Genomic DNA, 13,987 nt, shown 5'->3' with positions numbered 1-13,987 from the left:
CGTAGTCCGTTGTCATTGATCTTCCCATGGCCAAACTTGCCCATTGTTGTTTCCCAACCAGATCTGTCCACGCCAATGTGGGCATTAAAGTCCCCTGCGAGGATGATCACTTCTGTCTGTGGAATTGAATCCAGCGTATGTTGGAGCTGGTTGTAGAAGTCATTCTTGGTCGGGTCCAGGCTAGTCTCAGTTGGTGCATAGGCGGAGATAATATGGGTCTTGATGGTGCCCTTGACAGTAAGGACTGCCAGGCGGTCCGATATTGGTTGGAAAGCGATCACACTACTGGTGGCCTGAACATCGACCATAAAGCCCACTCCTGCTTCTCGTTTCTCACCACCAGAGTAGAATAGCATAACCGGTTCGTTAGGTGCTGGTGGTTGGATGATCATCGTTCCAGACCCGGTGAGCCTTAATTCGGATAATGCCGCGATTGATACCTTGCACCTAAGTAGTTCTTGGGCAATGATTTCCTTTTGTCCAACGTGGTGCCCCGTTCGAACATTCCATTCGCCAATGTTAATTGCCCTTTTCGACGTAGTAAGCTTATTGCTATGGCCAGTGGTCCACTTTACACCAGCACCCTGGGTCCCCAGTGCTGGCGCATCGGCTACCCCGGATGCGGTAACATTGTTGTAAGAGCTTGTTCTGTGGCCGGTGATCCACTTCACACCAGCACCCTGGGTCCCCAGTGCTGGCGCATCGGCTACCCCGGATGCGGTAACATTGTTATAAGAGCTTGTTCCGAATTTCATGTGGTTTCTTGCCTTGTTTCCCCAGTTTCCCGGTTCTGGTCATTTCGGCAGGATGACTACCCTCCTCCTTTCGCAGCCGGGCTTGGGACCGTCCATGGCGGAGTTGAGCAAGTGGAAAATGACTTGAAGAGCCGACGTCTCGACCTTAACCAGGCCAGGACTGACGCCATGGATCGTAAAGTATGGAAGAACATCACAGAGAAAGTCCGAAACCATGCGGCACCTACAGCAGCATACTGGTTGCGTGGCCAACCGCCTCCCCCAGCTGCCAGCTAAGGACGAAGAAGAAGAAGAAACATGTTCTCATTGATTGTGTTCACTATCAAAATGTCAGATCTATTATTTTTAACTCTCTTGCAAATTCCATGTTGGCTGCAGCAGCCCTTTTGCCATTAAGCTGGCTTAAGAACAACAATAGCATCACAATGTACTGGAGGCTTTTCATATACAGTAAACCCCCGCTTTTCGCGGTATCTGTATTCGCAGTTTCGCGTATTCGCAGTCGCTGATTTAACATGAAATGAAACCTAAAAAAATGCGAATTTTAAAGCACCGTGAACATTTTCCGCCATAAAAAAACATCGGCATGGCTAAAATTATCTTTCCCGGTCAAAAGAGCACTCAGTGGGTGGGGGGAGAGGGGTGACCAAATCGCGAGTGTGGATGTTTCTCACTAATCCTTGTTCGGTATGTGTTATGCGCTTGTTGTGGAAGGTTTCGTCGTTTGATTTTAATTTATATGCTTTTAAAATTGAATAAATTTATCAATTTATAAATTGATATGCTTACAAAATTGATAAATCTACCATTTTGCAGTGTAAAACAGACTTTTACGAGTGTGTTAATGTTAACGGAAGAAAGTGACTTTATTGTGGACAAGTTCTTTCTAACCGGTAGAAAAATATGGCTACGATTAACAAGGGAAATGTGAAAAGATAGAAGAAAATGATAACATTAGCGAATAAAATTGAGTTATTTGATAAAATTTCTAATGGTGAAAGTGTCTCCTCAGTGTCAAAACATTATAAAATCAATGAGTCAACGGTACGATCAATCAAGAAATCGGAAGAAAAAATCCGCCGTAGTGTCTGTGAAAACGCGCTAATTGCTTCAAAAATTTGCTCTGTAACTCGTTATGTTAAATTAGAAAAAATGGAAAAGCCTTTAAATCTGTGGATAGAAGACCGAATTCAAAATAAAATTCCGTTAAGTTCACTCATCATTCGTGAAAAGGCAAAACTCCTTTATCAACACTTTAGCGAAACTGGTGATAGCACTGGCGGGATAAGTTTTTTAGCTAGCAAAGGCGCTAGTTTGAAAGATTTGTTTGAAATTTCTAATAAATATTACATTTAATATTAAATTGTTTCTTATTTTCATTTCAATGCCATATGCTTGCATTTCACTATGTACTGTCTATGTACATAGTCATGTTATGAAGGTACCTATAATACATACATAGACAAAATTTTAGACTAGTTTTTCTTATATATTTCATACTTTGGAACGGAACCCCCTTTATTACTATGGGAGCCATAACTCAGTATTCGCGTTTTCGGTATTCACGGCATTTCTCAGGAACGTAACCCCCGCGAATAGCGGGGGTTTACTGTATTGCCAAATCAGAGTACAGAAGCATGCCAAACTCCACTACACCTTCATTGATATGCTCTACTACTAAACCATGCAAAACTTTAAATTATCAAAGAAGATGACTTCACTAAAGAAGTTTGATTGTAGAAACTTGATCAAGACAAAGAAATGAAGAAAAAAAAGCTTTTTCTTGCAAGAAAATTAATTTCTTTTGCTTATATATGTAAATCTTTAAGTGCTGTTTGTAATGACTGATGTAGAATACTGATTTAGTAAGTGGAAGATGCTGAGGTATTTAGAGAATTGTACTTTGGTGCCTTCTGTCTCTAATTCATGTACAGTTTTTTTATTGGTTTAAAAGTAGGACTGTAATTTCTTAATCATATACATATATATATATATATATATATATATATATATGGTAATTGTAATATTTTAATACCATATATCTATTAAATAACAATTTTTTTTACAGCCTTTTCCTCATCCTTCAAGTAGGCAACCAGTAAAATCTCAGCCCAAATCTGGGGGTGCGATGAGTATAATAATGCCCATTTATACAATTGGTATTGCAGTATTTTTTCTATACACCGTTCTCAAGGCAAGTACTGCTATTTACATATTAACTTCATTAATTTTTATTAAAATTAATATGAAATACAAAAAAAATATCTTTTCCTATTGGTATTTTAGTATTTTTAGTGATAGTTCATTTTTGTCAGATAACTTTATGGATAGACATTAATCATTAATGTCTATCTATAAGCTAATCATTAATGTGTGGCTAGTTAGCATAATAGTTCTTATGGAAAAGGACATTTTTTAATATAATGATCACAGATGCAGAAGTATCGGATCGTGTTAGGACAGTGTTAGTGCCTATACTACTTAGTATAATATTAGTATTAGTAGTGGCAAATGATGCAAGAAAGCAAGCTTATGCATCATCAGCCAAAAAAAAAAAAAAATTTCCAATTTCACCCATCAATCTCCTCAACTAGTTTGTCTAGTTCTTCCTTGAATTTTTTCAAAATATCCACTTCTGCAGCAATGGATGGTAGCTTGTTCCAGCACTCCTGTTGGCCAAAGGCAACTGCATCTGGCCAACCGGAGTGCTGGAAAACATCTGCACATTCTGCAACCATTGTTTCTCAGTGTGAATTTATGCCACTTCATTGCATAGTTTTAGTACAAGAGCAAGAATCCCATCGACATTTAGTTTGCTCAAGCTGTTCAAAGCATTAAAGATCTCCGTTAGATCACCCCACAAGTGCCTAATATCCAGGCAGAAATTTGAACAACTGAAGCCTTTCTCGGCGAGAGCACCCCTTTGTACCCTCACCAATTTTTTTACTGTTCTCTGTACTGTTCCAGCAGTTCTGCATCATTCTTAAAATGAGACATATAACTGTATGCAGTACTTAAGATATGGCCTGACCATTGCATTATACAATGGGATAATTATGTTGTTCCTGCTAGAAAAATTCCTATATATCATTGACAAAAGTCTACGAACTGCTCTGGCAGCCTGTCTGCACTGCTAAGAGAGCTTCATATCAGACTCCACAATTACCCATCCTCCTGCCTTTTCATTCCCCACTAGATTGAGTGTAGTACCACACAATTTAACACCTAATATTTCTACATTGTGTTGCAGCAGTATACGCTAGTTAGCTTCATTATCTGCCCTGTCAACCTTTGTATCATCTGCAAATTTAGACTTTAAGCCTGATATACCCTCATCAATATCATTAATAAATACAGAAATAACAATGGGCCCAGCAATGAACCCTGTGGACAATATTTATAACCACTCTGTCTTCTTTCACTCAACCATTCCTTTATCCATAGCAGTAACTTTCCCTTAAGGCCACACTGCTCTGATTTGTACAGCAGTCTTTTATGTGCAACAGTATCAAAAGCTTTCCTGAAATCCAAGTACAAGATATCAAAATTATTTTTTAAATACAATTCCTTTGTCACTGCATCATAGTATCCAGTCAGACAAGATCTCCCAGGCACCTCCATAGCCAGGTGGGCAGGAGCAGCAGTGCGTAGCACACGCTTCTTGATTAGACCGGGGTTCGAGCCTGTGCCTACCAGATGCGGAAAGGTCAGGGATTGACCACTGCATATCCCCGGAGCAGTATGGCCTTAGTTGGTAATGCTCCTAAAAACCAAATAACAAACAAACAAGATCTCCCCTTAACAAATCCATGTTGTGACTGAATTATAACTGCACTCCTCTCCAGATGGTTCTGTGCTACTTCCTTAACTAGCGACTCCATTATTTTCCCTAGAACAGAAGTTAAGCTGACAGGTCTGTAATTACTTGTGTTACCCTTTGATTCCCCCTTTGTGAATTGGGTTTTGCATATCTCCCGTCCACAGGGACTTGCTCTCTGTCTAAATATGCTATTGTAATTATGGCTAAGGGTTTGCTTACTTCCTAGCTGCCTCCCATAATATAATTGGACAGATTTCATCTACCCAGGTGCCTTTTTTTTGGATAACTTCAACACTTTCGCTTCCACTGTCCTCTAAGCAATCGCAAACCATTCAGCTCCCTGTCAGAGTTTGATAAACGTCTGGAGAACCCCTCCCTAAAGAATTTCTCATGTGTGAATGTACTTGAAAAATACCTATGTGGCCCATCACTAACATTACCAGTATCATCAACTGGACCAGGGGGATTCAAACCCCCCCCTTCTTTCTGCTGTTAATAGAAGTAAGGTTGCCTTCGCTGCTTTACTCGGCTTTCTTTGCCAGACTTCCTGTAATCTGCTTTAGCGTTCCTAATTTCTTTTGTGACTTGATTGCAGATTAGTTTATATCTAGCATAGGCTTTGTATTGCCCAATAATTTATATGCATCCCATGCATTTTTCTTCTCTGCCACAATTCTTATCACTTTATTTCACAACCATTTAGACCTCTATCTTGAAAAGTATTTCTTAGTTGGTTTGAAAAGCCTAGTAGCTTCATTGATTAATTCTACGAATGCTTCCCACTTAGAATTTGCTGTTGGTGACATCATCAGTTGGTCCCACTGTACAGAATTTAAAACCTGTCTGAGACAGTTTTTAAATTCAGTTTTTTTAAATTCGGTGTTCTTTACGAAAGCAAAAACTCTTCCCTTTATGGCAGTTACATCTTTAAATAAATCTCAAATCAATACACTGTGATCACTTCTACATAGTGGTAATCATCACAGTACATTGTTGTTTTGGGTCAAGATAAAAGAGCACTGTGGTGTTCTTTTATCTGTATATTCTTAGTGCATGAATAATCACTGCAGATAATCGGATCATGAGTATTCCTCTCTCTCACATGCTGCTGTAGAAAACAGTCATCCAAGAAATCCCCAAAATATTGCTAGTATGTGAGTGACCAATGCAACTTTTAGTCAAGTTTTGCTTCCACCATTCCACATCAAACTGGGGCTCTTAAAAAATTTTGTGAAGGTTTTGGAAGTGAATGGTCTGCATTCACATACTTGCAAGAAAAATTCCCAAGACTACAGAGAAGATTAAGGCAGATGTTTTAAATGGTTCACAAAAAGGCATTTTCAAAAATGAACACTTCCATTTCGAATGTGTCCTTAGTGAAAGCGCATTAAGCCTTTTGAATGTGTCCTTAGTGAAAGCGCGTTAAGCCTTTTGAAATGTTTCGACTGTTTTTCTAGGAAATGTTAAAGCTGGCAACTAGAGGCAGATTATGGAAGATCTCATTACTTCTTATGAAAAACTAGGATTCAACATGTCATTGAAGATGCATTTCTTGTACTCACACCTGGATTTCTTTTCGCAAACCTGTGGTGCTGTCAGCGATGAAAATGGTGAGCATTTCCATCAAGACATTGCAGCGATGGAAAACATACAAAAGCAAATGGAGTGCCACCATGTTAGGCGATTATTGTCAGATGGTGAAAAGGGATGTTCCCAAAGCTAAATACAAGCGTAAGGCGAAATGGTCCCATGTTTGATTTATACCTTGTATAAATATAAAAAACTACTTTTTTCAAAAACAAGAGCCAATCTGGCATTTTAAGCACTATTTCCATGTTTAGCACCCCAAAATCTATAAAATAAATTTACTTACATGCCCCTAACAAGAGATGATCCAAAATTTGTTGTTCAGTGTTATCAGTCCATAAATAATTCACAATGAATTATTTACGGACTGATAACACCGAATACAAAGATGCATTGCAGGATCATCTAGGCAAGTGAAGGCAGATTACGAGAAATATTTGGCAAAAAATGCAAAGAAACACATCAAAGAGTTCTATACTTATGTAAACTCTAGAAGAAAGGGGATGAATCAGATTGGTCCCCTTGATATTGAGGGTTCAACTCTTAATGATCCTGTTTAGGTAGATGACAAATTGAATGAGTATTTTGCATGTACATTCACACATGAGGAGTAATTTAGAGAGGAGAATGCCAGAAGTTCATCAAACTCTAACAGGGAGCTAAATGATTTTGTAATAATTGAGAGCAAAGTGGAGGAAAAATTGTTGAAGCTAAACATAAGAAAGGGCACCTGGGATGAATGGGATCTATCCAGTTATATTAAAAGAGGCAACAAGAAAAGTAAGCAAACCCTTACCCATGGACTGGAAATGTGCAAATGTATCCCCAATTCACAAAGAGGAATGAAAGGGTGGCAGAGCTGTTAGTTTAACTTCTGTTCTGGGGAAAATAATGGTGTCACTGGTTAAAGATCATCATCATTCTACCCTTCTGTTTGGCACGGGTTGAGTCCCTATTTAGATCTCATCCTCCATTGTTTTCGATCTCTTGAATCATGCATCATTTGTTGATAACTTCCAACAATTCATATTGAGGGAAAATTCACCATAATCTGCCATGCTGGTCCAGTACGGATTAGCAAATTGACTGTACTTGGTTTGAACCCCAGTCTACTCAGAGCTTGTGCTAGCACTCCTGCCCCTGAACACGCGGCTATGGAGATCTGCACATGGAAGGCTACTGCAAAATTGGTGCAGTATTGCATTAAGAGCAAGTTGGTGCTATGGATAAAGGGATAGTTGAGTGGGGAAAGACAGAGGGTGGTAATCAATTGACACTGCTCTTCGTGGACTAATGTTATTAGTGGCATCCCCCCAGGGTTAAGTGTTGGACACATTGTTGTTTTCTATATTTATCAATGATATAGATTATGGTATATCATGCTTAATGACCAAATTTGCAGAGAATATGAAAGTTAGCAGGTTAGATAATGACAGTGACATTAATGACAGTATGCTACTGCAACAGGATCTAGAAAAGTTGAGCAGATGGGCTGAGAGGGGGCAACTGAAGTTTAACATTGACAAATGCAAGGTACTGCATATGGGTAGCAGTAACCCCAGAGTAACTTACCAACTGTGCAGTACTACACTAATGGTAGTGGAGAATGAGAAAGATCTGGGAGTAATTGTGAAATAAGCAAAAATGTCGCAGTGAACATCAGGCCCAAATGAACCGTTTTCCAGATAATGCACATTTTTTGTTAAGATCTGCCACTGACTATGGGAGCACCAGTTTAGCAAAAAGCTGTGAATCCTTTGCTAACAGTGGTTTTATTAAACATAAGATAATACATTTTTAATTTTTGGTTTCAACACCACAGGATTTTATAGATGTTACATGATGTTAGAAAAGGTGTTCAAAATGCTGTCCTTGCATCCGTACGCAGCTTTGTATTCTTCTCTGCATTGAATTGCGAATCCTCTCAGGCATTCCTTGGTCATTTCTGATTTGCTGAAAGGCTCCTTCAATCTGACACTGCAATTCTTCAACTGTGTTAATGTCAAAAGTGTACACTAAGCTTTTTACATGACCCAAGATACAAAAATCCATAGGATTTAAGTCTGGTGATCCGGGAGGCCACATTACAGGCCAACCTCTTCCTCTCCACCGTTGACCATACCTTCTAGTTAGATACCGAGTCACAACTCGAGCAAAATGTGCCAGTTCACCATCATGCATAAACCACATGTTCTGGCATTGCTCAAGTGGAACATTATCATCATAAAGGAGGTCTGGAAGAACATTCTACAGGAACTGAAGGTATAGCTCTCCTGTTAGCCTGTTTGGTCCAATTAGATGGTCTCCTAGTAGTCCTGCCCAGACATTCAACGAGAAAAATTGCTGATGCCGTGACTCATGAATTGCATTAGGATTTTCATCGGACTAAACATGAAAGTTATGAAAATTAAAAATACCATCACTAGTAAATCCAGCTTCATCAGTGAACAAAATGTTGTTTAAAAATTGGGATTTCAGGACACACTGTTGTTGCATCCACTGGCAGAAGTTCACTCTGGGAGGGTTGTCTGTATTGCTGAGGCCTTGTACATGCTAGATATGGTAGGGGTACAGTAATTGGCAATGTAAAATTTGCCACACACTGCTATGACTCAGGAATTTCTACAAGGAGTTTCTCTTGCAGAGAAACTCCTTGTGGAAATTCCTGAATTTTCTATTCTTTCTAACACCCTTTTCTCAACATCAGGTGTTATGCTTCTTGGCCTACCTGATCATACTCCATGTACAAAGTGCCTGTTCTCTAACGTGTTCATGTACTCTGATGAATTTGTGCCTGTTAGCCTTCCTTTGGCAGGGAAATGCGTCTTGGTACAAATGTGCAGCCTCTAGTGCACTGCCGTTGGCTTTACCATACACGAAGTGCATGTCCGTATACTCTTCGTTCCTGTAACCTCTTTCAATGTTGACTATCCTTTGACAAGCACTAGTATGTCTGCTACGTTTCAGCATTGAGAGAGGGGAAAGGGAGAGAATGAGCATAACCTAACCTAAACAAACAAGTCAGTGGTGGATCCCAACTCTGTACAGTTCACTTTGTCAGTGGTGGATCCCAATTAGAAATGTGCAATATCTTGAAAACGATTTACTTAAGGACCCATGTTTACTAGGCTTTTTTTGCATATTGTACTCTGTACAGTTCACCTTTAAATTATTGACCATTTTTGAAATACCCTGTGTGAAGTTTTCTGAGCAGATCACACAGGTTGACACAGCATATTAAGGGAGTTTTGTCAATGACATACAGTAACTTTGCTTGCACGATAAGGAGGTGATTGTCCCTTTGTATAAGGCATTGGTCAAGCCACACCTTGAGTACTGCCCCCCTCTACGTGGGATCCTGTACGTGGCGAGGGGACCTCCCAGTGATACTGCTGAACCTCCAGATTAGCATCAGTGGGATCCACTGCCCACAGCCTAGGTTCCAAGCTAACATCAATGGGATCTGGCGTGTTTGCCATGTACTGCGACCCGTGGAAATTCAAAAAGGAGGATCCTGGTGTTCGAGGGGACCCAGCTTCAACACACCACTTTGGCTCCTGCTTCAACAATAGAAGGGTGATCCTGGATGCCCCTGCTAGGATCATTTGCCTGATGGGTTCACCTGCAAGGGACAACCTAGTCAATGCCATGCCCCTACCCTCATGATCCAAGGGACAGGATTCAGGCTGGCAGCGGTGCAGGTATGGTGTCTGGGTAACCCTGGCATTTCACTCATGGCCGCCTCCGTAGCCAGGTGGGAAGGAGCAGCAGTGCGTAGCACATGCTTCTTGATTAGACCGGGGTTCGAACCTGTCACCACCAAATACGGAGGATGCGGAAAGGTCAGGGAATGACCACCGCATATCCCGGAGCAATATGGCCTTAATTGCTAATGCTCCTAAAAACCAAATAACAAACTAACAAACAAGCATTCCACTCACAAGCACATTTATTGCATGCCGGATTGTGGGCATCCCTTTGGGCTCCGTGATGGGTGGGGAGCCTGGGCACTGAACCACTTCAATTAACATAATGAATCCTGATAAACCTCCTTCTTCAGGAGCCCCAACCCTAGTCCTTCAACCAGCGAAAAACCGATTGGCAAAAGGTCACCCTTCTTTATACAGAAAGGGTTAGATGGGTTAGCAGGTTCCCCTAAATCGTTTAAGAGGCTCCATTCTGGGGACCTCTTAATTGAAACTAAAAGTGATAGGCAGTCTGAGCAGCTACTCCAAGCAACATCAATTGGAGGAATACCCATAACAGTGACACCACACAGAACACTCAACTCATCGAGAGGTGTCATTTCAGAGTGGGACCTTCTCGACGTTACCAAGGAGGAGATCTGCTCTGAGATAAAACCACAGGGAGCAACTGCTGTTAAGGGATTAATGCCAGCGGGTATGGGAAACTTGTTAAAATTAGAAACATGGGATGGGAAACTTGTTAAAACTAGAAACATAATCCTGACTTTCAACTCATCGATGTCTCCTGATGAGATTAAAGCTGGATACATCAACTGTCCAGTGCATCCATATGTTCCATATCCTTTACGATGTTTTCGGTGCCAGAAATATGGACATTCTCAAATGGCTTGCTGTGGAGACCTTGCATGCGCTTGTTGTGGTGCAATTGACCACGAAACAATATCATGTTGATCCATGAAACCCACCTGCATTAACTGCCATTGAGAACATCCAGCCTATTCACGAGCATGCCAGAGATGGAAAGAAGAAAAAGAAATCTAACAGGTCACTATTGAAAAAAAAGCAGCGAATTAGGGTTGAATTTGAAAGAGTCTGCTATTTTGCCCAGACAAGATAGGAGGGAGTATATGATTAGCATTAGTAGAGGCAAATGATGCAAAAAAGCAAGCTTATGCAGCATCAGCCAAAAAAAAAAAAAAAAAAAACCACTCCCATTTCACCCCTCCGTTTGTTCGAAATACTTGTCCAGCTGAGCCTTAAATTTATTTAGGCTATCAACTTCCACAACAAGGGATGGGAGTCTGTTCCACCAACCAACTACCCGCTGGCTAAAGGCAAATTTCTGCACATTTATCCTACATCTGTGTTTCCTCAATTTGAATTTATGCCCTCTTGTGTGATTATTCTGAGCAAGAGAAAGAATTCCATCAGCATTGAGCATGCTCAAACCATGCAGAACTTTATACACCTTTATCAGATCACCTCGCTGGTATCTAGTCTCCAGACGCTGTAATTTGTAAAACTTAAGCCTTTCTTCGTAAGTGCAGCCCTTTGTTCCATTCACTAATCTTGTTGTTCTTCTCTGTACTTGTTCCAGCAGCTCTACATCCTTGAAATGAGGCCTCCAGACCTGTATACAGTACTCAAGGTGTTACCTGGCCATTGCATTATACAAGGGAATAATCACCTCCTTATCCCTTCTAGAAAAATTCCTCTATATCACTGACAAGACACCATGAGCTACTCTTGTAGCCCGTCTGCACTGCTCAGAAAACTTCATATCTGCCTGCACAATTTTCATTCTCTACCACTGTCAGTGTAGTACCACAGAGTTGATACATTGCTCTGGGGTTACTGTTTCCCATATGTAGTACTTTACATTTGAAAATGTTAAACTTCATTTGCCATCTCTCAGCCCATCTGCTCAACCTTTCCAGATCCTATTCCAGCAGCATACTGTCAGTAGAGTCCTTAACAACCCTGCGAACATTTGTATCATCTGCAAACTTCGACATTAAGCTTGATATATATCAATATCATGTATAAATACAGAAAACAATAGTGGACCCAACAAACTCAAGTACTCAAGGTGTGGCCTGACCATTGCCTTATACAAGAGAATAATCACCTCCTTATCCCTGCTAGAAAAATTCCTCTATAGCATTGACAAGACACCACGAGCTACTCTTGTAGCCCATCTGCACTGCTCAGAAAACTTCATATCTGCCTGCACAATTACCCCCAGGTATTTTTCATTTTCTACCACTGTCTGTGTAGTACCACAGAGTTGATACATTGCTATGGGGTTACTGTTTCCCATATGTAGTATTTTACATTTGAAAATGTTAAACTTCATTTGCCACCTCTCAGCCCATCTGCTCAACCTTTCCAGATCCTGTTGCAGCAGCATACTGTCAGTAGTGTCCTTAACAACCCTGCCAACCTTCGTATCATCTGCAAACTTGGACATTAAGTGTGATATACCATTATCAATATCATTTATAAATACAGAAAACAACAGTGGACCCGACACTTAACCCTGAGGGACTCCACTAATAACATTAGTCCACGATAAGCAGTGTCCATTGATTACCCCTCTGTCTTCTCCCCCTCAACCATCCCTTTATCCATAGCAGCAATTTGCCTCCAATGCCACACTGCTCCAATTTGTGCAGCAGTCTTCCATGTGCAACAGTATCAAAAGCCTTTTCTAAGATCCTAATATATAATATCAAAGTTATTCCTTGCATCCAGTTCTTTTATGACTGCATCATAGTATCCAATCAAATTGGTCAGGCAAGACTTTCCCTTAACAAAACCATGCTGTCTGAGCTATAACTGAAGTCTTGTCTAGATGATCCTGCAGTGCTTCTTTAACCAGTGCCTCCATTAATTTTCCTGGAACAGAAGTTAAACTCACCGGTCTATAATTACTTGTGTCAGTCTTTGATCCTCCTTTGTGAATTGGGGTCACATTTGCACATCTCCAGTCTATGGATACCTCCCCTGATTCCAAGGAAGCTCTCATAATTATGGCTAAGGGTTTGCTTACTTCCTTTGCTGCCTCCTTTAACATAACTTGATAGATCCCATCCACCCCAGGTGCCTTTCTTGTGTTTATCTTCAACAATTTCTCCTCCACTTTACTCTCAGTTATTACACGATTATCTAGCTTACTCCCAGAGTTGAATACACTTCTGGCATTCCCCTTGCTGAATAACTCCTCATGTGTGAATGTCGATGATGAGAGCCTTTTCGATCAATTCGGCTCTGGAAAGTTTATGCAAGGCTCAAGGGGTAGAATTTTTTTCAGCCTGGCCTGTACTTGTTAACAGGAGAGACTGCTTCTACAGGGATGAGATACACCTAAATAGAAAGGGTGCATTAAGAGTAGCCACTGGCAGAGGTGAAAGTGATTCTTGCACTGCTTCTATTGGAATGAGCAGCAGCCTGGAAAACAATATGTAGGGTATTTCAGATACTGTTCGGAGTCATTGCTGTAGAAGTAACCACATGGGTTGTGTTAGGGTAGCTAAGAATGGGAACAGGTGCATGTATACTTGCGTGTACACCAATGCTAGGAGTTTGGTAAATAATGATGAATTTGAGGTATTGCTCATAACATCAAAGGCAGATATTGTTGGGATATCAGAGCCATGTCACACAGATATAAGGAATGCAAAACTGGAATTTGAGGAGTACAATGTGTACAGAAAGGATAGGAAGGGAGGAGGGGTTATGCTATTAGTTAAGAAACACATAAAATCCAAGGAAGTGATGCCAGTCGACATCGCTGGACGGTGCAGTGTCGAGTAAGTTTTTTGTGACATAAGCAGTGGGAGATCAAAATTGAGATTAGTAGTGTGTTATAGGCCTAATGACTGATATGAGTATAATAAGGAACTGTACAGGGAAATAGAGTGGGCCAGTAAATCAGAGTGTCTTATAATGGGGGATTTTAATTTCCCAGATATTGACTGGAATAAAATGTGGGTTGGTCACTCACACACTAGCAAGGCTTTTGTGGATTTACTGGATGATTGTTTTCTAAATCAGCATGGTCGGAAGGCAACTAGAGGCAGCAATACTCTTGATTGGATTATCAGTAGTGATTCTTC

The 13,987-nt window shown here is 40.6% G+C and overlaps 1 protein-coding gene across 1 annotated transcript in view; it reads left to right on the top strand.

The window, feature by feature from the left end:
• LOC150087103 (uncharacterized) overlaps window positions 1-13,987 on the top strand; it is a 415,820-nt gene that overhangs the window by 211,415 nt on the left and 190,418 nt on the right. Inside the window, exon 3 of the mRNA XM_090371812.1 lies at window positions 2,824-2,949. Within this exon, the coding sequence (XP_090227938.1) occupies window positions 2,824-2,949 (126 nt within the window). The remainder of the gene's footprint in view (window positions 1-2,823; window positions 2,950-13,987) is intronic.

This window comes from Mastigoproctus giganteus, chromosome 4 (genome assembly GCF_048544385.1).
Source record: "Mastigoproctus giganteus isolate SK-2022 chromosome 4, ASM4854438v1, whole genome shotgun sequence".
In the NCBI taxonomy this organism is placed as follows: Eukaryota; Metazoa; Arthropoda; class Arachnida; order Uropygi; family Thelyphonidae; genus Mastigoproctus; species Mastigoproctus giganteus.
The sequence above is the reverse complement of the archived record's forward strand: the minus strand, read 5'-3'. Positions and strand labels throughout refer to the sequence as shown.